Raw genomic sequence first — 26,251 nt, forward strand, 5'->3', positions numbered from 1 at the left:
GTCCCCCCCCCCACCCCCAACTTTTCCCCAAGCCCCTGAGCTCTTCTCCTAACCTTTCACTCTTCTAGTCACCCCTCACAGTCTTTCTCTGCAAGCCAGAACCCCCCACTTTCTCATGGAACCAGACCCAGGGTAGAAGGTGTTCTTAGCCCCCTGAAGTCATCCATGGGGAAGAGGGCTGGATTCCCTGCTCCAGCCTCAACAGTCAGTCAGTGCGCTCACTTTGGTGGGTGTGGCAATTCTTAACATAACAGAGCTTCAGCTTTCTTATCAGGAAGGAGTGGCTTTATGTAGAAGCCCAGTTGCTCAGATCATCGCTGTAAAACCCAAGTCCTCACCATGGCCTCTGTCCCTGCCTCATTGTGGGTCCCACAATACCTGCCATTTCTTATTTCTTTTACCTACTCTCTGCGTTCCTGCCCCACTGGCTTCCTTGGGCTCTCTTTTTTAAAGGATTTGTATTTGTTCTCCCATCTGATATATGGGATTATATATATGTGTATACACACACACACACACACACACACACACACACACACACACATATATATAATTTATTTACATCCCAAATGGTGCTTCCTCTCCCAGTTCTCCCTCCCCTTCACCTCTGAGAGGGAGGCCCCACCCCTACCCCCAACCACAGAATAATCAAGCCTCAGCAGGATTAGGTGCATCCTCTCCCACTGAGGCCAGACAAGGTAGCCCTCTGCTATGAATGTGCCAAGGGCCTTTGACCAGCCCTTTATGCTCTTTGGTTGGTGGCTCAGTCTTTGGGAGCTCCCAGGAGTTCTGGTTAGTTGACACTGTTGGTCTTCCTGTGGGGTTGTCATCTCCTTAAGGGCCTTCAATCTTTCCCCTAACTCTTCCATAGGAATCCCCGGAATTCTGTCCAATGTCTGTTTGTGGATATCTGCATCTATCTCAGTCAGCTGCTGGCTTGAGCCTCTCAGAGAGCTGCTATGCTAGGCTCCTATCTCTGTTGGCTGTCCTAGGTGGTCCAGCTGGGGCTGGAATACTTTCTTTTTTTTTTTCTCCCCGAAACAGGGTTTCTCTGTGTAGCCCTGGCTGTCCTGGAACTCACTCTGTAGACCAGGCTGGCCTCGAACTCAGAAATCGCCTGCCTCTGCCTCCCAAGTGCTGGGATTAAAGGCATGCGTCACCACCACGTCGGAATACTTTCTTAATAGAGGTACCTTTGGTTATTCTGTTACAGGAATCAAACCTTTGTTCCATGATCTATCACAGAGATTCTTCCAAACCATCCACTCTAAAATGATGCCTTGCCCCCACCCCTAGTACTACCTTGCTAAAGTCGGGAAGGGTATGAGGAGCCTAGGACCTCAGTTCCAAACCTAGTTGAAGAATTTCACATTCATTGTTATTGTCTGTAAAATGGGCTGGTGATAGAAATCACCTCTCCAAATGTCAATAATGTTCTTTGTCAGTTTCATAAATGCTCATAATTGTTAGCTATCGGAAATAATAATAAAGTTATATTTGTAACTTGAACAAATTAAAAAGAAATTAAGTAATCTAACAGCTGCAAAAGACTTAACACCCATAGTCCTTCTAGAGCTTCTCACTCTTTCTCTCCAAATTCATGTGAGGACAGTAGTTAAGAGGAGAGAGTTTCTTGATTTTTTTTTCTTAGACTACTGACCTAAGGGTTAGAGGAGTGAAGCTAGGCTGTACCTCACAGTGCTCTGTCCTCAGAAACTTCTTTAAAACACAAATCTTAGCCAGGTGTGGTGATGCACACCTTTAATCCAAGCACTTGGGAGACAGAGGCAGGCAGATCTCTGTGGGTTTGAGGTCAGCCTGGTCTACAGAGCGAGTTCCAGGATAGCCAGGGCTACACAGAGAAACCCTATCTCAAAAATAACAACAGAAGGGCTAGAGAGATGGCTCAGCGATTAAGAGCACTGCCTGTTCTTCCAGAGGTCCTGAGTTCAGTTCCCAGCAACAACATGGTGGCTCACAGCCATCTGTAATGGGGATCAGATGCCTTCTCTCTAGTATGCCTGAAGACAGCAACAGTGTACCCACATATATGAAATAAATAAATAAATAAATAATCTAAAAAAATTTTCAAGGGTTTTAAAAAAAACCAGAAAACCCCCAAACAAAAACCAAACCAAACCAAACAAACCCACAAATCTTCATGGTTGAGGGGGCTTTTGTTTTTTTCAGCTTTTAATTACATTTTATTGTAGTACAATTCACAAATTCCATCCTTGTGCCACTTGGCAGTCAACCACTGGCATTCTGCTACCAAAGGCTGGTGGCTACCCTTTCTATTAATGGAATCATAGAGTATGTAGCATTCCTCTATTGCTTTCACTTTTAGAGCATTTTAGAGGTGAGTCTGAAAGGTGGCTATACATAAACCAAACCCAAAAAAGGACACAATTTGAGATGTTCTTTTTAAAAACATTTTTTAAATTTACTTATTTTTATTTTAATGTACATTAATGTTCTGCCTGTTTGTTTGTCTATGAGAGGGTGTCAGATCCCCTGGAATGGGAATTATAGCCAGTTGTGAGCTGCCATGTAGGTGCTGAGAACTGAACCTGGGTCCTTTGGAAGAGCAACAAGTGCTCTTAACCAATGAGCCAACTCTCCAGGCCCAATTTGAAGTATTTAGCATTTCTCATTAAAACTATCACCACATAAAAATTATCCCCTCTTCTAGTGTGTCTGAAGAGAGCTACATATAACAATAAGAGAACTTACATACAAGAGAGCTTACATATAACAATAAATAAATCTTAAAAAAAAAAAGAACATTATTGTTCAACCCCCAAAAAGGTCTTGTCTCTTTTCCTCACTCCCTCTCTAGCATAAATTAGTCCGTATTTCTTTCTGGTGGTCACCCAGCTTGTGTCCTTTTGTGCTGGGTTCTTTCACTTAGCATTTATTTTAATTCTTCTATGTTGTAGAGTCTCAGTTCCCCCTTTTATTCCCATTGCCTGGAGTGTAACACAATCTATTTGTTTATTGACAAACATAGTAGTACCTTCCTGTTTCTTGACTGTCATGGGAAGAGCCACCATGAATAGTTTTATACAAAAGTCTATTTGTGAATCTAAGTTTTCATCTATCTTGGGTAAACACTTAGACAGGGAACTAGCTAGGCCACACACAGGCATATACATTTAACTTTTAAAGAAACTGTGTTTTCAAGGTTGTCATAAATACTCTTTGTCAATCTCTATGCCAGGAAGATAGAAAATGTTCATAAATGTTAGCTATCAAGCATAAAAGTGAAGTTTACTTCACTTTACTTCAGTAATTTAGGCAAGTCCAAAATTAAGAATAAAAGGTGAATTCAGGGTTTATTAGGTAATTCAAGAGCTGCAGGAGACTCATACTTTTGAGCCTTTGGGGTTCATCACCAATCTCTGTATGATTGTGGGTAGCAGCGTAGAGGGTGGAGTTGGTCTCTTTCCACTTTTTTGTCTGCTCAGGGGATTGAAGTCAAGTCAACTGGTTCACACTGAGCCATTGCCCAGGCTGTTTTACATTCTAATAGTCTCTTTAACTGACTAAAGTGTAGCAGCAGTCTTGGCCTATGGGGTCACTCTTGTACTTGCTGTCTCTTTTCCCTGAAATACCCCACCACTAGTTTTGGCATGACTAGCTTCTTGCCATTCATTACTCAGACCAATATCATTTTCTAAAGATTGCTACCAACTGAATTGTGGCCCTACCTCAAAATCATGTGTTGAATCTATAATCCCCAATAGGTTAGTAACAGTATTTGGAGATAACCCCTTTAAAGAAGTTTAAGTTAAGTTGTTAGTTTGGGTATGGTGGTGCACACCTTTGATCTCAGCAATTGGGTGACAGAGACAGGGAAATCTCTGAGTTTAAACCAGCCTGGTCTACAGATGGCAGTTCCAAGACAGCCAAGGCTACATAAAGAAACACTGTCTCAAACAAACAAACAAACAAACAAACAAAAAACAAAATCAAAAACCCAAAAAACAAAAACCAACCCCCAAACAAAAAAAAAAAAACAAAAAAGCCCCATCACCAACAATAAAAACCCAACAAACCAGCAACAACAACAAGTAAATGAAGTAAAGAAGTTTAAGTTAAAAAAAACAAGGCTGTTGGAATCCTTATCCAATAGGATGTGTACTAAGGACTGGTATATTGGACTAGATGAGAAAGGAAAGGACAAAATCAGTAAAACTTGAGATGGCATCTTAAACAAAAGCATGGTATTGTTAAAGTTCATGATTCTGTATTGAGATTGTTCTAGGAAGTATCTTTGTCCTCAGGAAAACACACACACACTTTTTTAGATAAAAAGATTTCTAAAAGAATATACAATATACACATATACAACATAAGTACACAGAACATGAAAAAATAACAAAACAATGTAATTTTGGCAAAAAAAAAGTGAGACATCTCTGTTATTCTTACACTATGTGTATATACATGATTTTTACATACAGAGAAGCTATAGAAATTCCAGAAACTCTGTTTTACATCACATTTAATCTACCTTGTGTGCTTTTAACACTGTTCTAAGTACTTTAACTGTGAAACATCTACAAAGACACAAGGTTGATTTTCTCCTCCAGTGGCAAAGCATCGCAGTTAAAGCAAAAACTGTCATGTCCACTCCTCTTTCCTCAGACTTAAAATACTGTGTAGCAAAAACTCTAGTTATGTCCTTCAATATCAGCTAACAAAATACCGGGCACCTTCTAGGCATTGAGTACAAAGCAGGGTACAAAATACTTAAAAATCCACGCCTAGGGGCTGGAGATGTAGTTTAGTAAAGAGACTGTCTAGCATGCACAAAATCCTAGGTACAAAGCCCTGTACAAACAAATAGGGTGTATAAATCGGGTGTGGTAATGTCCGCCTTTAATCTCATCACTCAGGAGACGAAGGCGAGAGGAAAAGTTCAAGATCATTCTTAACTACACTCAGCCGTTGTGCTCCCTCCCACTACAGGGGGCGGCTGGGGTGAAAGGTATCAAAATCCAAGCCCAAAGCAGCTTATATCAGGCACTCAATTAGCCAGCCATCATATTTCATTTGGTCCTTTGCAACCCGGGAAGTGAGGACCACCCGGTTTGGCAGAGGAGGATATTGGGGATTACGCGCGGTTGAGATCATCGGGGTCATTAGTGGGCGTGGGGATTAGCATTCTAACCCCGGGTCTCAGCTGTGAATCAATTACACCTAAGCCATCCGCCCAATCAGCTTCAAGTGCCGACCGTGGGCGTTGGAGGTACGATGCAGGTCAAGTCCGGAAAGGCGTTCGCGGAGCGCAGACGACTCGCGAAGGCCGTCGGTACGAATCGCGGGATTTTGGCGCGCTCTTTTTGTTGGCTGGGTGTTCTCGCCATTGATTGGTTCCGGGCTGTGGCGGCTGCTGGGTCCACCTCGCCTGTGGAGAGGCGGCGCAGCTCTCCGCGGGCCTCCTGGGGGATGGGCCACCAGGAATCTCCGCTGACCAGAGCCGCGGCGGGAGGTGCAGCTTACATAAAGAGGTTACGTAAAGTGCTCAGCTGGCGCGAACTCGAGGACGGCCACGGGAACCTGGAAGCCGAGGCCTCCCCCGGGAGCCTTGCTGTCATCCCAGGAGCGGCGCCGCGACCCGCTACACGTCCAGCCCGGCTCCCCGCCTCGCGCCCTACTCGGCTCTGCAGACAGCCCCGGCTCGGAACGGACCATCCTCCGGCGCGGGCTCCGAGGGGGAACCGGTTCGCCCGGAAGAGGAACAGCGCCGGCCAGGTAAGAGCGAGTGGAGGTGGAGGAAGGGCCGGAGCGGGAGCCCCAGCACCCCGCCAGCCCTCCGGGAGGGTCCTCGGGGCCTCCGCCTGGCGTCTTGGGAAGCCGAACTTTTAGCCAGTGTCCCTTCACCCGCCGTCCCCAGGGGGTTGGGTCGTCCCGCCGGCCTCGGCTGGGTTTAGTTCACGGGACTGTTTACACCGGGAGAACTCTGGTAGGACGCGGGGAGGGGCCGTTGCGAGGGGGCTAAGCCCCGGGAAAGTTTAAGCCGGCCGCGGCGCTCCTGAAGACGGTTGTCTTAAACGGCGAAAGTCCCTACTGCTTTATTTTTTCCTACTCTTGACGGATAAATCGGTGGAGAGAGGGGACGGTTTGTGCTTCGGTTTCCGGTCCTCCCTCGGTACTTCCCGGTGGTTCCGTCTTTCCCGCTTTCCTTTCCCTTCCCCCGTTCAATTCGAGACGGTGTCTCCTTCTTAAAGGGGCCGCAACCGGCGGCGGAGGTGGGACGCTGGACGCTCGCTTTAAGTTCCTCACCTACCCTTCTCGGCCTTGGGGTTTTTTAACTTATTCTTTCGCCCTTAGATCACAACCCAAGGTACCGCTCGTCCGCATCTCCGGGCTAGACGGAGGGATGAGGCAAGGGGGGCCCGGGCGGCGCCGTTGCTGCTCCCCCCGCCCCCCGCAGCCATGGAAACGGGGAAAGAGAACGGAGCCCGCAGAGGGACAAAAAGCCCGGAGCGGAAAAGGCGAAGCCCAGTGCAGCGGGTACTCTGCGAGAAGCTGAGGCCGGCGGCCCAGGCCATGGATCCGGCTGTGGCCGAGGTCCCGGGCGAGGCCTTCCTGGCCCGGCGGCGGCCGGATGGCCGCGGCGGGGATGTTCCTGCACGGCCGCGCTACAGCCTGTTGGCAGAGATCGGGCGCGGCAGCTACGGCGTGGTTTATGAGGCTGTGGCCGGGCGCAGTGGGGCCAGGGTGGCAGTCAAGAAGATCCGCTGCGACGCTCCCGAGAACGTGGAGTTGGCACTAGCAGAGTTCTGGGCCCTCACCAGCCTCAAGCGGCGTCACCAGAATATCGTGCAGTTTGAGGAGTGCGTCCTACAGCGCAACGGGTTAGCTCAGCGCATGAGTCACGGCAACAAGAACTCACAGCTTTACCTGCGCCTGGTGGAGACCTCACTCAAAGGTACACTACAGCAGGCTGTCCTGCCCTCTCCTGGAACCCCTTGTTCTCAGACCTGCTCAGTTCTTATAACTGTCTCTGGCTCGCTAAGGTACTTGCCCCGGCTTTGGGACTTTCTTGGAGTGCTAGGAAATCAGTCAGTTCCCCAAACTGCATTCCATAACAAGCTCACTAAGTGCTAACCTTGATCTTTTTAAGGACTCAATAGGTGTGAGCCATAATTACAAGTCTAGCATTTTAAAGATGGATGAAGAGTAGTCCTGGTGGGACTCAAAGTTGTTGGTAGAACTGCAGAAGCCCCCTCATGCCTCTTTCTCTTCAGAACACAGAGGGAGGGAAAGTAGCAGACCTACCCATGCGGTCTCCTTTTTTGGTTTCTAGTTTTTTCCAACTCTGTTCCCAAACCTTGTCTCCAAGTGTGAGGTTTCCTCTGAGAACCCCAACCCTTCACCTGAGGGCAGACAATCATTCAGTTGGTTCTTGGCTTAGTCCCTGAGGCATGTAGGTTAATAACTCACACACAGAGTAATAACCCCCACAGGTGGGCCCAGAGCTGTCCTATAACAAAACAGGTTACATCTTTTTCTGCCCTTGTTACAGTCTCGGTTGTTTTTATAACCTCTGGGGCTGTCTGAGAAGTGGTTTTGCAGAACATGGGGCTTCCTGGTGAACTCCTGGAGGAGAGGCAGTGGGCTGGAAGTCTGAGGCTCCTGGGGTAGGGAAAGGCCAAGGGAAAATGGACAGTCACAATCCTGACTATATACTCTGAGCACTACAATTTGGATAATATCTGTAAAAGTAAATTATGCCTCTGCTCTATAAATAGAGAAACTAAGCTCGGAGGGAACAAATATAATTTGATTAAGGGTAATCAGCTTGAAAGAGTGGGAGTCCTGCCTTCAAGCTCCTGTGTCCTTGAGGTATTTGGAAGCAGGCGTGGTCCGCACTCACAGATCTCACTCTCAGCTGTATTGCTGCCTTCCTTTCTACCTGAGCTTGAACTTAGCACACTGGGTGGGATTTAGGACTAGATTTCCTAAAATCTTTTTGGAGCATCTGTCAGATTTTATTGTAAGGTCCCAGGAGAATCCTGTGCAGAGTTTTAAAGTCATTTAACAATGGACTAGATAGTGTGATGGAATTCTCTGGGGGCCTTTCCCATCCTGCTTGTCCATTCTGAAAGGGCTATCATTTCCAGGAAGGTGGATGCTTGAGGACTTCCTGGGTAGCGCCTTCTACTTTGCCTCAGTCTCTGTCAGTTACTTTCTTAGTCCTTCTATACACCGATATCTTGATGGCGTGCAAATGAATTAAACATGCTTAGTGAATGTTTGGCGTGTTCATAGTTCAGTACTGCTTTGGGCTGCATGAATTTGCATTGCCAAACAATATCTTCTAACCTCAGTTCATTCATGTTGCCAGCTTGAAACTTAATTTTTTTTTTTTTCCTGTCTCTGCCTCCCAAGTGCTGGGATTAAAGGCGTGTGCCACCCACTGCCCGACTTGAAACTTGAACTTCAGCAAACAGCCCTTGTTGATTCTTCCAGTATACAAATACTTTAAAACTTTCTTCACAGATAGCATTTAAAAAAGAATTTTACAGTAAGTAAATAGTGGCAGGAGCTGGGCGTGATGGCACACGCCTTTAATCCCAGCGCTTGGGAGGCAGAGGCAGGCAGATTTCTGAGTCCGAGTACAGCCAGGGCTACACAGAGAAACCCTGTCTCGAAAAAACAAACAACCCCCCCCCAAAAAAAAACCCCAAAATAGTGGCAGGATAGCAACACCAAAACCCCCCAAAAATAGTGGCAGGATAGCAACACCCTGGAGTTTAACACCATGCAGTCCTGGCTTGTTCTGAGCTGATACATGACAAGTTGAAAACCCACAGGGAGTGTGCCTTTATCCTAGGATGGGGTATCTCTATCATGAGGTTGTGCATGCTGGGAATGTCAGTAATCTATAAGGAATCCACTGCCTCAGTAGTTTAGACTACTTTCTGAATTTTTTCCATCTTCTTCATCTTAGAGATTTGGGTTCTTACTGTAGTTTCCCAAACTTTGACTATGCAACACATTTCCTGTGTGGCTAGAATAGTAGGTTGAAAGCAACACTAGTTTTTTCATCTTCCCTTTGTGCGCTAAAACTAGAGGAAATTTTTCCTTTAGGCCACATACTTAATATTGTCTGTTTTAATTTGGAGTCTTAATATGTATTATCTCAACTTACGAAAATGACAGCTAAGCTTACATGTCACACATCTGCTTAACGGATGAAATAGTACATAGCTTGCTAACATTAAAGTGGAAAACAAAGACTCAGATTTCTCCAGGGTATGTTTTCTTGACTGAGTATCCAGGTCTTGGTCAGGCCCTGGGTTTTTAGCATGCTATTGATGTCCAATGATATCAAAGCTTTCCTTAAACCCAAAAGTTCTTTGCAACCACACTTTATCCTGTTCCTTGTAATTTAGAATGATTTACTGCATGCTTCTGGTAGTATTGGAAAGGGAAAAAAAGAAAACAAAACACTTTATGGCTATTGAGGAGTTTGAAGGCATAAGTGGTGATCAGGGTCACTTTCCAGTGTGATAGGTTAGCTCATTAACAGAGTGTTATAGCGATTTGAGAGGAAAGGAGAATGGTTATAGAGAAGGTGATCTTGAGAGGACAGTTATCTCCTCCTCACCTCAGCTTTTAGTGAATACACAGAAAGCAGTTTTAGAATTTACTGAAATAACTTGATGTACAAACAAGTATCCAAAATACATTTTTAAAAAGAACTCAGCCAGGCAGTGGTGGCACATGCCTTTAATCCCAGCACTTGGGAGGCAGAGGCAGGTGGATTTCTGAGTTCGAGGCCAACCTGGTCTACAGAGTGAGTTCCAGGACAGCCAGAGCTATACAGAGAAACCCTGTCTCGAAAAACCAAAAAAAAAAAAAAAAAGGCAAAACTATGTTTTCGGTCATATCCCACTCCATTAACTTCTGTACTTCTGTGCATCAAATTGATCTTTTCTGACCTACTCAGAAGTCCAGTGTGGTCCACTCATCAGTCTCATAACAGGTGCTTTGTGGAGCCATATCATAGGGGATAGGGTCTCACGTAGCTCAGGCTATTATGAAGTCCAAGATTTGAACCAGGGAATTCTCTGCCTTGAGAACTGGGGCTAAAATTATGCATTGTCTATCATACTTGATTTATGTGCTGTTGAGACTTAAACCTAGGGCTCTATGTATGCTAGGCAAACACTTTCCGAATGGGGTTCTGTCCCTAGCCCTTAGCCTGTATTTCACAAAGAAAGAAATAGGAGCTCTGGAAGGAGGATAGGAGTTGCCCCAAATGAAATACTGGCACAACACTAACTAACCAGCGTTGGTGCTTAAAAAAAAAACCTACAGATTTGCTTGATGCCTTCAACTTGAAGTCCTTCAAGGAAAAGGGGGATTAAGGTATCAACAGTTGCTTTTTCACCTTGTTTTCCATCCCTAAAAACCCCTGTCCTGAATGTACCTAAAACAAAATTTAAGGTCATTACCACTTAGAAAATAGCAAGCACTCAGAAATTTGTTGCCCTAGTCTAAATCTTTCTGACAAAAAGATTGACTTTTATGTACCCCAAACACATGAATTCTGGATTAGCTCTCATAAAACTAGAAATTTAGGAAAGCTGGGAAACTAGCTTAACTTGTTGGTAAGCAGTGATGTTTACTCAGAATGTTTTCATAGCTCAAGGTGGGTTGCACCTGGGCTTTTGGGCAGCACTTTTCGCTGCATACCAGTGCTGCTGTAAGCCAGGGCCCTGCATAAGAGGCTTTGCAGGCTTTCCTTCCTAAGAGGGTACACCTAAGTGATTATGCTGCAAGGTCACAAGTGGTGGCATCCTATTAAACAGGTCCTTGTTGAGAGTTTCATTAGTGGCCTAGGAAAATAGGACAAAAGTAGCTGACACAAGGGAACCTGAATCTAGAAGTGAATTAACTGCAGACTCTCGGCTGTTGAGTGCTTAAGGAAACCTAAGGGGCTCTGAGCAGGGTAGTCATCTTTTACCCAGGCCTCCCCAAAGCATCTCTGAATTCTTTACTACTGTGACTTGGACCTTGGAATTTAGAGACCCTCTATTTAGACAGAATTGGATGACCTTTGACTATCTTGAAATAGATAAAGAGGCACTGGGGACCTTCAAAATTAATGGGATACAGTAGAATGATGATTTAGTAGAGTTCAAAGGTTTTATTCCCAATTTTACTAAAATTTACCAGATGAAGCTAGTTGCAGTGGCTCCCACCTGTAAGCCCATCTTTTTAAGGGTGAGGCAGGAAGATTGCATTGAGTGCAGAGTCAGCCAGGACTACAGAGTGAGTCCTAAGCCAGACTGAGACCACGTCTCAAACAAAACTTAGATCGTGTCACGAATACAGGCCTTCTGACTTGTCTTAACTGCCTAGAGAGACGCTAAGTGTAAGGCTTCACGGTTAGAGTTGTGGCTTGTTTTGTTTTGGTTTGGGTTTTTGCTTGTAAAATATGTGTAATTATGCTTTACTAATAGAATTTAATACTAACATATCAATAATGCATCCTGATTGCTGCTGTTTGTTTCCTTATGCTTTATCAGTGCTTATTAATAGCACTGCTTTCTTTGGTGCCATCCTTCTGCATAGCAGCCAAAGAGGCTGTACCTGCTTTCTGATCTGTTCTTGGATGCCTTGGGGCAATTGCACACTCTTTGCTACTGGGTGTTTTCCTTCTATGTGTAGGGATTTTCGGGACTAGCCCCAGGAGATAGAAGCCACCCTGTCTTAATTGAGAACATTGGTTAATTGGGGTTGCAGTGGGGAAGGCTTTTTATAGTATAAACTCTCAGGGTGACCTTAACTTCCCCAATAGAGTATCAGTTCACCTTGAATTTGCCCTCCAGCCCTATCCTTAGGGCAGGAATCCTCCCGAGTGACTCAAATTCTCATCCTTATTTAGTTGAATCCTGATGAGTAGCTTTCACAAAGCAAAATCCTGTACAATAAAAAGGAATCTATATTTTCTATAGTTGGATAATCCAGCACTGGGGACTTGAAGCTTAAATTATTTGGTGTATGCAAGAGCCTGCATATAAGGAACTTGTGGAGCAAGGGAAATAGAATATCCAAGTGTGAAATTGCTGCTATCCCCATGAAGCAATAGAGCTTTGAGTGAAGAGTTCTGAGTCTTGCCCCCCAATTAGCTTCAAGATTACAGACAAAGAGTTATTTTTTTGAGCAGTCATCTCACCTGAAAGTGAGTTGTAATTGTCAGGATTAAGGGTGTAGTTGTCAGGATTACAGTTTGGGGCAGAGACAGTTGGAGAGAATGCTTTTATTTCTTTGATTAATTATCATAGGAGATTAGTTACTAAATTCTGATGTAAACCTTCAAATCCTTGACCCTGCCCCTCTAGCTTTCTCCCTTGACTGTCCTCAACTGTTGCAGAACCTCCTAATGACTTCTTAGCTGCTCATCTGTCTTCCCTGGCTCTCAACCTCCAGAGGGAACTTTCTCATCCAAGGTCTAAGATGTGCCCTTGCATAAGTTAACCCATTCTGATCTAGCTTCAGCTGTCACAGCCCAAGAAATGTGGTGTAGGTGGAGCAATATACCTTTTTGTTCTAAATTTTATCTTGCCCAACATGTAACAGGTTCTGTAACCTCTATAGTTATTGAAATCAATTATGATTATTGAAAACAATGATTTCCAAGCTGAGTGTGTTGACACACCTGTAATTTTAGTACTGGGGATAGCCTGGGCAACATATTAAGACTATCTCAAGAACCAAAAAAATAAAAAAATAAAAAAATAAATTAGGGATTGGAAAGAGTACAGAGGTTAAGAGGATTTCTCATTCTTCCAGAGGACCTTAGTTTGGTTCCTAACATTTGTGTTAGGTGGCTTACTGCTGCCTGTAACTCCAGCTCCAGGGGATCTGATGCTCTTTTCTGGCTTCTGCAGCTGCACACAGCCCCCAACCCTGACCTCCAGTTGATTTTGAAGGACCTTGGTTCGGGCGGTGATAAGGATGTTAGTAATCAGTAGATAATTCTCCAAAAAGTATCTTTATGCTCTACAAAATATTAAGTTCTTATATTTGATGCCTAAGAATTCTGGATTTTTCCAGGGTTCCCATTACCTTCTGTTTGTGCCAAAGAGCTAACAATCAATTAGAACAGAGGTTGGGGGTGGGGCCTGCAGTCACTCAGTGTTTGCTTCTCTGTGCTTCTCTGTGCTTCTCCTGGTTTCTTCACTGTTTGTGCCTCTTCTCTTGGTCTTGGACAGGAGTTGGCAGAGGCCCAGGCAGGTAGTCGGTGTGAAGAAAGGTCTGGAATCCTAACGTCTCTTCTGTGCTCTGGGTGGGCAGCCGGGACTCAGATTCTTCCCTTGAAGGAAGCCCAGACCCTTGCCTGCTTAGAGAAGTAATTGTGCAGTGCACCATGTGTGCTCAGTGATGTTGATGGGCTCTGAGCCTGCTGCTTCTGTTGGCATGTATGTGTCCTCTGGCTCCTAGCATCTTCAGGTTCTACCTGCCCCTTCTGTAGACTAGCTTAGAGTGCTTTTTACCTAACTACTCTTTCCCTGCCTCCTTACAACCTAGATCTGTATTATAGTTCCTTTGGCCAACTTGTTTTCTTTTATTCCTCTTAGTTACCATAGTTACCAGTTTTGTGTATAAAATAATAATTTCCCTATTCATATCTCAGATTAGAAGTTTCATTGCTATGTGATGTGGTCTTTGTAGAAGGAATTTGATGGCATTCCTCCCTGGCTGCACTGTTATGGAACTTTCTTTGCTGTTCCTTTTCTATCTGTTTCTAGGTGGGGCCTCAGGTTGTGGCTTCATTTTTCAGTTTTGTCTTTTTGTTTGTTTGTTTTTTGAGACAGAGTTTCTCTTTGTAGCCCTGGCTGTCCTGGAACTCACTCTGTAGACCTGGAACTCAAACTCAGAAATCCGCCTGCCTCTGCCTCCTAAGAGCTGGGATTAAAGGCGTGTGCTACTGATGCCTGGCTGTTTGTTTTTTTATTGTTGTTGTTGTTGTTGTTGTTGTTTTTTTTTAAGGTAGATAGCCTGTTTAGCCTGTTTGCTGACGACCAAAAAGAAGATTATAGAGCAATGAGTGGGGGTTGAGGGAACAGTTCAACACTGATTTTAAAAAGAAGCCATATGACCTGAATTGGTTCTGTTTGTATTACTTTGTGAGTAATATAAACAAATAAATTGTACAATTACAAGGGAAGTTAGGTCTGACAGATTGTGCCATGTCTCTTCCTCCCTGCCTGGCTTTGGTAGATTTTGTTTGTACATTAGTGATTTAAGGACCACCGGGGATTTATTGTATCACTGTAGTATGATACTGTAGTAAATGACTAGGAAGAAGCCTTCTTCCAGAGGCTAAGTGTTAGCTATGGCTCTTGGGACATAGCATACTCTGAGCCAAGGGACCTATTTTCAGGTCTTGATTCACTTAACAAATAGCCAGTCAATGTATAGCCTGTCTTGCTTCCTTTTTTCTTCCTTCCATTTTTTTTTAAAGATGTATTTATTTAAAGATTTACTTTATTTTATGTATGTAAGTACACTGTAGCTGTCTTCATACACACCAGAAGAAGGCATTGGACCCTATTACAGATGGTTGTGAGCCACCATGTGGTTGCTGGGAATTGAACTCAGGACCTCTGGAAGAGCAGCCAGTGCTCTTAACTACTGAGCCATCTCTCCAGCCCGCTTTGTTTTATTTTTGAGATAAGGTCTCAAGTATGTAGCCCTGGCTGTCCTAGAACTTACTCTGTAGAGCAGGCGGGCCTCAAATTCCTAAGAGAGCTGCCTGCCTCTGCCTCTCGATTGCCAAAGTTAAAGGCACGTGCCTGCATACACAGTATCAGGCTTTCTATTGTCAAAATAAGACACCTGCCTACTTAGCTTATAGGGCATTTGTCATCCAGTAACTCACATAAGGACTCTGTTCCATCAATTGCATTATGAAGCATGTTGGGATTGATTTGACATGGAAGTGCCAGTACCAACTTTCCTGGTTTTGAACCTGTGTAACCCAATTCTGCCTTGTGTATCTACTTCAGATTTCACTGTTCCATCAGGTTACATTTTCCCAACCACATCTCGCATTTCCTTATACCTTTCTGGTCCACTTGTCTGGTGTCCCATTATCTTTTTCATCTCAGCCTAAGAGTTCTTGCATGTGTGATCTTCTATAGAAGGTGACCTTATTACCAACATTCCACTTACAATAATTGCTGCCATAGAACCAAGGTTCACCGAGCCAGAGGCGTGACACAGACCTAGCTTGGACTAGGCATTGGTGAACTAACAGAAGACATGGATGGACTGCAGTGAACTTCTGAAATAAAATTGTAATGTTATTTTGTTCATGTTAATAAAAATGCTTAAGTGCATCAGGAAAGAAGAGCAAGAACATATGCCTCAAATGGATTAGGAATCATAGAAGCTAGCAATATCTATCGTAATAATAGAAACAGCACTTGCTTTACAAAGCTTTTGGTTTGCTTTTATTCTCATCTTTCCAGCAGCCTTACAAAGAATGGATAGAATCATATACCAGTTCAAAAAATATAAATACACAAAATGGCCTCAAAGTCAACTAGATGGCAGCAATTCAAACCCCAGGTGCTTGACACCCAGCTCTGATGCCTCTGCCATACGTTGATTTCTGTATGGTTCTGTATGGGTAGAAGTGGACTGCGGGCATAGACTTTGCTTGGTGCCAGTTGTGTAGATCTTCTTGGCAGTTATTTGTCACCGTCTTCTTTCTTTAAAATAGTAATCTGAATGTCCACTCAAGCTCTTTCCTGTCCTTTGGTTTAGGAGAAAGGATCCTGGGCTATGCTGAGGAGCCCTGCTATCTCTGGTTTGTCATGGAGTACTGTGAAGGTGGAGACCTCAATCAGTATGTCCTGTCCCGGAGACCAGACCCAGCCACCAACAAAAGTTTCATGCTACAGCTTACAAGCGCCATTGCCTTCCTGCACAAAAACCACATCGTGCACAGGGACCTAAAGCCAGACAACATCCTGATCACAGAGCGGTCTGGCACCCCCATCCTCAAGGTGGCAGACTTTGGACTGAGCAAGGTCTGTGCAGGGCTGGCACCTCGAGGCAAAGAGGGCAATCAAGATAACAAAAATGTGAATGTGAATAAATACTGGCTGTCGTCAGCTTGTGGCTCAGACTTCTACATGGCTCCTGAAGTCTGGGAGGGACACTATACAGCCAAGGCGGACATCTTTGCTCTGGGCATTATCATCTGGGCAATGATAGAAAGAATTACTTTTATTGACTCTGAAACCAAGAAGGAACTCCTGGGGACCTACATTAAACAAGGGACTGAGATCGTCCCTGTTGGTGAGGCGCTGCTAGAAAACCCAAAGATGGAGTTGCATATCCCCCAGAAACGTAGGACTTCCATGTCTGAGGGGGTCAAGCAGCTCTTGAAAGACATGTTAGCTGCTAACCCACAGGACCGACCTGATGCTTTTGAACTTGAAACCCGAATGGACCAGGTCACATGTGCTGCTTAAACTCCAGGGCTGAACGTCTTGGGTGTTTTTAAACTAGGTGAGTGCTTCTTTTGTTATTGTACTTACACACTCCCTGGGCTGGACTCCGGAGTTGTAGAGAAAATTCAGGGCCAGGAAGTTAAGTCTTGTTGACACAGATTGGCCTTCAAGTCTTGGCAAGTAGAGATAGGTCAGATTATTTGAGTACAAAATAAGAAATGTAAAGAAGTCTTTTAAGAGGAAACTGTACTAGGCTGAATCTTTCAAGTTCTTTAGAAACACCTTTTCTTATTACCAAGGAATAAATTCTTGATATAAAATGGTGCTGAAATGAATACAGTTTTTGTCCCAACTGTGCTTGCTGTTCATGGATCCAGTTCTGTCTACATGGGACCTGATGCTGGAGGAAATTGGGACCTGGAAAGAATAGACCAGTTTGTCTTGGTGTGGAATACAGATAATGTAGAGGATATGAACCAGCTAGGATAAAGAACAGAGAGTGTCTGGAGTTGTTTGACTTTTCTGTTCAAAGCAGTTAGACTGTACCAGAGTCTGAGGTGTGATGAATAAGGCAGGACAAATTGATCACCACCATATGTGCTAGGTATTTTTTACACATATTGTGTTTTATATCATATCCCATAAATTAAGGACAAGTATATCTTACCAAATCTCCCCATCCCTTTTTCCTTAGTTATCAAGATGACAGGGTAGAAATAAGCTGTACGTAGATTTTACTGATATCTTGGTGGGGGTAGCTCTGGTTTCACGGTCCATCTGGCTTCTCTCTTCCTCTGAACCTCTGCAAAAGGTGACTTGTACAGAGCTGAGCAGCTTGCATCTGTCTTGTTCTCAGTAGACGTGGCTGGCCAGTGCTCTGATTGTATTTCTAACTGTAGCTTTCCTGTTTCCATCCTAGCCTTTACATTTCTGAAAGACCTCTTGGAATTCAGTTTTTCCTTATATAAGAGAAAGGTTGCCATTGAGAAAAGGACCTGAATTTAGGTTAGGATTATGAGATTGTCTCAATTGAGATCTTAGGCCCCTATTTGGTTCAGCACACGAGATGTGTGCTTGTTTACAGGGCAGAATTGCAGCTAAAGAAAACAAAAAGACAGGTGAATTAGTTAGGCATTTTGTAAGCCAGAAGGGGGTGGTGGTCCCCTGAAGCTGGAATTACAGGTTGTGAGCCACCTGACTTAGGTTTTAGAACACAAACTCAGGTCCTCTGGAAGAGCAGCAAGCCATTTAACTACTGAGCTCTCTCACTATTTCCAAGAAACAATTTTTTTTTGTTTGTTTGGTTTTTTTTGAGTCAGGGTTTCTCTAGACAGGGTTTCTCTGTGTAGCCCTGGCTATCCTGGAACTCACCCTGTAGACCAGGCTGGCCTTGAACTCAGAAATCCGCCTGTCTCTACCTCCCAAATGGTGGGATTAAAGGGGTGCACCACCACTGCCCAGCTTAAGAAACAATTTTTTTTAATGTTCTCTTCAGATGAATGAATTAATAACAATATACCAGTTTTTGTCATAAATAATTATATGAAAATAACTATGTCTAAAAATTAAGGATGAGTAGCATTGATTTTGCAAATCTGTTTAATTCTTTGCCTTAATAGTCTCATTGGGTTCTGCATTATAATATGGTAGACAACTCATCATGTAACTTCTGGAAGACTCCATTGAGAGAAGGAAAGTGAAAAAGGCAAACAGTGTCTTGTTATTATGAAAAATATAGCTTCATAAGTTCCTACACCAGACAGCAAGTAGAGAAGCAGAAATGGAGATGGCTCTTTGTGAGGAACTGTGTTGTGAAGAGGATCTGAGAAACGTGGGCTAGTTTGAATCCCACACAGAAAAGGATCTACTTGAGGATTGTCCCAAATTAAGGGATAGAACTTTAATGCCCTGGTTTCTAGGTAACTTGCTGTTAGACGTGTCATTGCTGGGGTGTTATGCATAGCTGGCCCCAGTCAACATGAACAATCCCAATCACATAACAGTTAGGTATGTACCTAAGAGAACAACAGTGAAAAGAGGGAGAAACTACACTTTGAGCTGGAAAGGTAGAATTCCTATGCAGAGATAATTGGCTACAGTGTAGGGTTTGAGTCTTAATTTCTGTGGTTTATTGGCTATGTGATAATCAGGCTGGTTATTTCACCACTCTGGGCTTTGGTTTTATTACTCACAAAGTGGATTTAACCATGTATATTTTATATGGGTTGTGAAATGCCCTAAACAAATTGTTTGGGTGAAGCAGTAGGTTTTAGGTGTGTACTTATGCCTGAGATGGAAGCATGCTGATGCATAGTAGCCTTACGTTGGGAGGTTTGCTTTTAAAAACAAAGCTAATTTGTCCAGGTGATTTGCTTTAGAAAGGCATATCTGTATTTAACTGCTCAATACAGTCTGTCCTCCCTGATTTGTCACTTTTAGAAGAGAGCCATTTCTAATGAGTCCTATCAGCCGCAATCCTTATCCCAAGCAGGAAGCCAGTTAAGCTGATGGTCCTGTGCCATAGCCCACACTTCACCAGGGGGGCACTATGATATGAGTGACAGCCTCTACATTAATAGGCAAGCCTGCAGTCCAGTACACACATATCTATTAGTGGGACCTTTTGAAGTCAAGCTCTTGGGTGATGTATTTGGAATGTTCAGCTAAAGCCTGCTGAAGGAAATCAGATGTTAATGTGACTTGAAGTGTCTGTGGAGAGGGGAGGTCATAGAATATAGTCTTTGCTCCATATAAAGTCTTAGTAGTTATCTAATATCAAAGAACTAGGCCTGGTTTTTGTTGTTGATGAAAATCATGGAGCTAATGTGTATAGTTTAGATTGTAAGTTTAAGAAATCCTCATAATTGAATTCAGTGAATAATTTATCATGGACCATCCTGAATTTGGCTGTCCTAGCTCCTAAGCATTTTGGAGTGTAGGCAGGGGCTAGAGATCTTGGTAGGTTTCCCATGAGAGATAGTTTCTTCAGTGAAATTTAGTGTCCTGGTCCAAGCAGTGTCTCAAGAAAACGTGTGGTGGCTAAAGGGCCAAAGCCTTTGGTTTATGTCTCAGAAGTTGATTTTAGCTTTTTAGCTTTAGTCTATGTAGCATTGAATTGGCCACAATGCACACTCCCCTTCTGGTCTGTGGAGTTGAAGGAGGGACTTGATACTCTGTGGCCTGAAGTAGATTGCTACACCCATAAGGTGTAAGAATGAGGCTTTTATTTAAGTAAAATGATCACTTGGCTACAGGGGATCCGTTGACTAATGTATTAGGGTTTCCATTGCTATGAAGACACCATGACCAAGGCAACTCTTACAAAGGCAAACATTTAATTGGGGCTAGCTTACAGATTTAGAGGTTTAGTTCATTATCATCACAGCAGGAAGCATGGCAGCATGCAGACAGACAGGGTGCTGGAGAAGGAACTGAGAGTTCTTCATCCAAAGGAAGCTAAGAGCAAACTGTCTTAAGGCTTTTAGGAGAGTTTCAAAGCCTACCTCCCACAGAGACATTCTTCCTCCAACAAGGCCACACCTCCTAATAGTGCCACTCTCTATAGCCAAGCTTTCAGACTTGAGTCTATGGGGACCAAACCTATTCAAACAGTTACAGTTAGCAGTGGTTTTGCTTTTGTTTTAGGCAGACTTGTCTTTTCTGTCTTAATCTCTTTTGAGTCCCTGTCTATATAGGAACTAGATTGGGTTAGGACTGTGTGTCTCTAGTATTTCACAGAGCTATCCCAAGAGAGAACTTGGGGGAAGATGCCATATTTGGTTCTCTCTTGTCCCAGGAAATAGAAACTTTGCCTTTGACTGTGATGGCTTTGGCTTAGGTACCAGTGTAACACATATGTCCCCTGGGGCCTTGCCTTTCTAGGTCTTTTGGAGTTGTCCTCCACAGATGAGGAAGGCTGAGCAGGCAGGTACAGGCAGCTTCCTGGGGTTGGGGGGGGGGGGGCTTGTTGCCACCTCTTGATGGCTCCTGCTCTCAGAGAGGAGGAAACCAAGCTGTTAGTCCTGAAATGGTTGTGTACCCACCCAGGGATCCTCTGTATGCTAGCCTCTGGAAGGACAGGCCTGCCCTGGGGCTGTTGATAGTAAGGCCTAGATGCTGCTCATTAGGCTTTCTCTAGCATTCTTGACTCCACCCAGCAGAGATTTCATCCCTTGGGCGAATCTGAGGGCCTCTGATGATAATCATCTAGCTGCCAGCAAAACTGTCTGAATGTTTTCTTCCAACTTGAATCTCTTGGGACCTTGGGGACATGAAGATATTCCCACTGACCTAAGTAATAGCTTCATGCTATCAAAGAAGCCTGTTTGATGGGTCTGTGAGTTGGGGCCAATGACCCTATCTTTATCTCTATCCCTGAATGAACTTATTCAGGGAATAAGTTGTTATGTACTTACTGTTCTACATAACCTATCTAGTTATGCTATTTGTCCTCATTCTGTACATGAGAGAACAGTGGTTCACTAAGAGTCAGAATTTGATGCAAGTATGTGGTTGGAGGTTCCATCCTTCCATTCTGCCTACTGCAGTCTCTTAAAAAGCCATACTTGTGTGGGTTCATGCTTTGAAGTAGCTAATAGGTTTTTTTTTTCTAGAAAAAACTACACTTATTGCCCTCCATATACAGTTCCTGTGGGTGTCCTCCACAGCCACAGCTGCTCTTGCTATGTATGCCACACAGGACCACCAGCCCAGCCATTGCTTTAGGTGACATTAGCTTGTGTCCAGATTCCTTTTGAGTTACTCTGACACTGCCTTAGACATTGACAGGGAAGGCAGTCTAGGATAGATACCCATACAACCAAGGAGTGTTTTCTTTTCTTTTTTTCCTTTTAATTTTTTAAAAAGATTTATTTATTTTATGTTAAATACACTGTAGCTGTCTTTAGACACTCCAGAAGAGGGCATCAGATCTCATTATGGATGGTTATGAGCCACCATGTGTGTGGTTGCTGGGATTTGAACTCAGGACCTTTGGAAGAGCAGTCAGTGCTCTTAACCGCTGAGCCATCTCTCCAGCCCCCCAAGGAGTGTTTTCATTCGAGCAGTGCAGCAACAGCTTGAAAAGAAGAGGAGGAGCTGCCATAGCATCCTCCATGGCATCCTACCTGAAACCCATTCTCAAGAATTAGCTAGAAATTCTAGGTAGATGTGGACTCAGAATAGAACAACATGGTTGCTGTAATTCTCAGGGACAGCTCTCTCAATTCTCTCAAATCCTGACTAAAGCTGGGATGTCCTCAAGAATGTCTGCTCTGATGGGTGGGGCTGCCTACAACCCTGTGTTGAAAAATTCTGGGGCCAAGGCAAACAGGCAGTGTAGCCCATTGGTGACATTGGTCATTTAGATATTACTGAAGCTTTTGTAGGTTAGTTATAGGTAATGGCTCTGACTAGCAGGGAAGTTTTTGTGGAAGAGTATTTAGGACTGATTCTTGAGGGACTTTGGAATGTCTATAGTTGAGATGTGAGGTGACCACTTGGGCATTTACTCGGGAGGCTTTGTTCAACAGACTACTCAGGACTACTCTGTTGAGAAGGGAAGGGTGCTGTTCCCAAGTGCTGATTCAGGCCTGGGGAGAATACCCAAGATTTTATCTTGACAGTAGGAAAGAGCAGACAAGTTGTCAGCCCCTTTTCATTTCAACTAATACCTCATACTATTATTCCAAAAGTAGAAAAAAAAAATAGAGATTTCTTTCAGCATTTCTAGGGCTCAGAGGCATGGCAGGTCTTAAAAATGCCAACCGAGTTTAAAATAAATCAATACTATAAAACACTGTAGTGAATTGCCCAACTTTAAAGGAATTTCACTTTCAGTAAGAGCTACCAGGGGAGAGCTGTAACTCAGCCTGCAACATAAACAGGTCAGAAAGAATTCTGTATTTTGTTTCTTTGTTAAAGAAAATGATGTCTAGGGACTTGGGAAGACTGTGTTAGAGCTACCCTGGCACCCCATAAGGCATAGTAAGAAAGATAGAAATGCTTGTTTTCCAGCTACAAAACTAATCTTGATTTGAAGCTGAGGGGAGGAGTCTTATGAATGATGGTTTGAATTTTTCTTTTCTTTTTCTGAACTCAGGAATGGTCCTAGTGCAGTGATGGGAGAAACATTGGCCATGTCATTTTGGATTTTAGTATTTATCATTTTGTCCAGTGAGTAAAATTACCAAGATGATGTGAGGCAGCTGGTTGAATCTGCATGTACCTATATCCATCCTCCAGGGAAAGGGACCCCTTAGTAACTGCATATAATACCCCTTTGCTTTTCCTTTCCTACTTTCTGTTGGACATGCCTAAGACATGCCCTTCTAGAAAGCTTCGGCCTAGGACAGATTTCAGGCATGGAGTAGGAGTGTGCTGTTGTGAGATCTTGGCAGACTGCACAAACACTGCTAGCAGGACCCAGCCCCTTGTACCAGACATAAAGAAAACTGGAAGTCACAAGTAAAGACTCATTTGTTGTTAGTAACCAGATTGCCTGTTTGGATCTGATGAATGTTTGGAAAGAACTCTTGGTTTGCATGGGGCAGCAGAAATGGGTGTGAAAAATACCACACCCCAGACAAACAACAGAGTGACTTTTTACCTTTATAAAACTTGTTCTGGGGTTTCAGCCAAGTACTGAAAGTGAAGTGCAGCTGTCACTACTGACACAGTCCAGAGGTCCCTTGACCATCTCAGGCTCCATTCTAGTGTGGTATAAAAAGGCTCTGGAGAGCATGGAGCTCTCCATCTCGATGATTCAGAACTCCACTTGCCCACCTGCTCATAGAACTGGTGTTGATGCTATGGGAAGACTAAATGAGAGTCCTCTGCAGTCCCAGTCCTTGGCCTTGGGAGAAACGGAACAATGTTAGAGGTGGTTCCAATTTAGCAGTGTCACGACCCTAAGACAGCTATAAGCAAGGATTGTAATTCCTGTCAGAGAGAACTTCAAGCCATTGTCACAGTCCTCTTCAGCTGCCTTTAAGACTGAGTACAGTTATCAAAAGCTTAGGGATGCTCTGTAGCCTTAACTTGACCTCTGCCTGGTGGAGAAGAGACTTCTGTCTTTAAGTATCCTTTCACACTTTAGTTTGAATGATACATGGTACAAAGGAGAGGCACATTGTGGCAATAGAACTCAGGAACCCGTGGGTCTCTTTCTTTGTACATAGTGAACAAGTGTATATCCATAGCCCTGCATTTACTTGTTTGCTATTGCCGAGGAGCTGGCCTGGAACAAGCTGGCTTAAGTGGGATGTGAAAGGGAACCCCTGCTCCCTCAGTGTGCTGAGCCTGTGAGACTGGGTACTCCCACTGTTTATCTTGTTAAATCCTTACTTGTGTCCTTGATGTGGCTGCCTTTTCTCCTGTTGATCTCTTCCATTCCAGAGAGGAAGTAAGTGATTTGACCATGTGGGTGACATCTGCTAGCTCAAGTGCTAGAGCTCTAGCCCAGGGTCGCTTCCGTTTGGCTCTCAAAGAGAGGCCATGTAGGCAACCCTAGGGGGATCCTAAGCTGTCTTTAAAGGTCACTTTAAGGCTCAGAGAAAAAGAGTGCTGTCTTTTGAAGTAGGTGACAGGAATATTTGTCTAATAGACTTGGAGAAAGACCATCAGCTGGCATCCTGAGCAGAACTCAGCACTGGCAGAGCACCAAGAATATAAAAGCAAAGAGCTTAAGCCTGGGTTGGCTCATACAAAGGTCAGATATCACTAAGCTGCCAGGGGCTCTGACGTCAGCCTAAGGAGGAGGGCCTTCATCTTGCATATAAGGTGGGGTTGGAGAGTGGGTAGAACAGTGCCTCTAGCATTTTAGGAGGGTAGGTCAGACCTTCTGGGTAGGAGCTACAGCACCACACCTGGCAGGATACCTATGTGGAGGGCATGAAACTAACTACACTGTCCCATTCTCTGTGGAGGAGGGAAGAGGGAAGACAACCAGGATTGTGGAAGCCCTGTGTTTTCACAGTAGTGACTTGTAGGGGATCTGTGGAATCTGCATTTAAACCACACTCCGTTCTGCCTCAGTGGCTTTTGGATACCTCATCTCTCTCTGGGTTGTTTACCTGTGTGAAATGTGGGGTGGTGCTCACACGGTTGTCTGCATTACAGTTCAGCAAGCAGAGAATGCAGAATTGCCATGCCTCCTTTTATCCCTATTGGGGTATCTTGTTTTTGGTTAACCTTTCTAGGCTAACCATGAATTTGACTTTTTCTTTCCCTCATGATGTGTGGAGCCCTTTTTCCCCCCAAGAAAGCCACAAACTTCTTAGCAAGAGCCCCCAAGAGTTCCTCTTGGCATGCTCGACTTTGAGCTGTAACCAGACAATGTTTTGCCCAGACCATTCTGGCCTTGAGCCTTTCCTTTTATAACCACAAATTGTCCTGTCACCACATGGAAGAGTGACCTCTTCTTTAGTAGTAACAAGGACTTCGATGGCTTCCTCCTGATGGGAAAGTGTCCTTTGGGGAAATCCCAGGATCCCTGACTTTTCCCTGGAGCCCTTTCTCTGCTAATCATAGCAGCTACAGTTGAACCTGGTTCTGTGGGGACCCACCGAGGCAGTGAGCAGCTTTTATTTCAGCCCCACACTTAATAAGCTTAGGGAAGAGGATTTGTTATGGTATCCACGTATCTTAACTGCTAGTTTTGTCAGAGCTATTTCTAGGAACAAAAATGTCCTCTCTTTTAATTTAGGACCCATTACAGATAAAGTGCTAAAGAAAAACACCAGCCCCAGCCCTAAGACCTATTGTCTTCCTTCAAGGCCAGGGCTGAGGTCTCAGTGGTTCCAAGCTCTCTCACACAGTCAGGATGACTCAGCTGGCAGCTCTGCCTACTGTTCATCACCATGGAGCCTTCTAAGTCTAGAATCTTCCATCCTGGCTAGTAATTCTTTTTGTGCATTTGGTAAACTTTTTAATACTAGCAATTTTGGCAGCACATTTAAAGGAATCAGATGGTTTAAAATAGTATGATGTCAGTAATACAGTGTGATCACTGACATATTCAGACTAAGTAAGCCTCCATGTATAAAAGCATCCTCCCTGTGCTGTTGCCGTAGACTCACTCACTGCCCTGTGGAGTTTTCTGAGACAGCTGAGGAAAAGCTATTGTGTTTTCAGCAGCGACCTTTCTCTTAGTCTTCTTGCTCAGGTGTCCATTGGGCCGGGCAGCTGTGCTTTCTTTTAAAATGGTGTTCATGTGCTGCCTCTGGTTAGTTTTTGCCTGCATAACTCAGGCTCCTGTCTTTGATTATTCATTGTGCCATGGGTACTTCTCAGAATCTGAGTAGGGAGATAGTCTACAGGAAAATGCAAATGGCATATATACCATGAGAGTTTAAGACCTTTCAGGGATTCTAGAACTCATGCTACATTCCTGAGATTAGAAGAGCCTTGGAATAAATAAAAGTCCTCTGTCTTATCAAGTTCTTCATTGAGCACTTGGGGGGAAAAATGAAGTCTCTAAGGGAAAAAGCAGTGGTACTGGAAGCCGGTCCTCTCGTCTGCTCTTACCATCATGTAGAGATGTAGGTCTCTCCTGCTGCTTCTGAATAGGCTACTGCCTGGGAATCTGTGCCCAAGACTTATAGAAAACCTGATAGATCACCTTCTATCTCAAGCTGAATCTAATGTAAGCTATTAGGTTTCACCAGCTTTAAAGCACACAGTAAATGTTCTAGTGGGAAGGCTGGAGAGGCTCTGGTTAAGTTAGACCTACTATTCTCACTTTTGTGATGTGTGCCAGT

The 26,251-nt window shown here is 44.1% G+C and overlaps 1 protein-coding gene across 3 annotated transcripts in view; it reads left to right on the top strand.

The window, feature by feature from the left end:
• The window catches only part of Stk35 (serine/threonine kinase 35), a 33,290-nt gene that overhangs the window by 586 nt on the left and 6,453 nt on the right, over positions 1–26,251 (top strand). The window contains exons 2-4 of one of the 3 annotated variants that reach the window (XM_031371885.1): positions 5,227–5,760; positions 6,340–6,940; positions 15,802–16,551. In XM_031371885.1, coding sequence (XP_031227745.1) covers positions 5,260–5,760; positions 6,340–6,940; positions 15,802–16,514 — 1,815 coding nt within the window. In that variant the 5' untranslated portion in view covers positions 5,227–5,259 and the 3' untranslated portion in view covers positions 16,515–16,551. Of the gene's footprint in view, positions 1–4,926; positions 5,761–6,339; positions 6,941–15,801; positions 16,552–26,251 lie in introns of those variants that run through there. The other 2 variants (XM_031371886.1, XM_031371887.1) reach the window with 2 other exon arrangements.

The sequence above is a fragment of the Mastomys coucha genome, unplaced genomic scaffold (genome assembly GCF_008632895.1).
Source record: "Mastomys coucha isolate ucsf_1 unplaced genomic scaffold, UCSF_Mcou_1 pScaffold15, whole genome shotgun sequence".
NCBI lineage: Eukaryota > Metazoa > Chordata > Mammalia > Rodentia > Muridae > Mastomys > Mastomys coucha.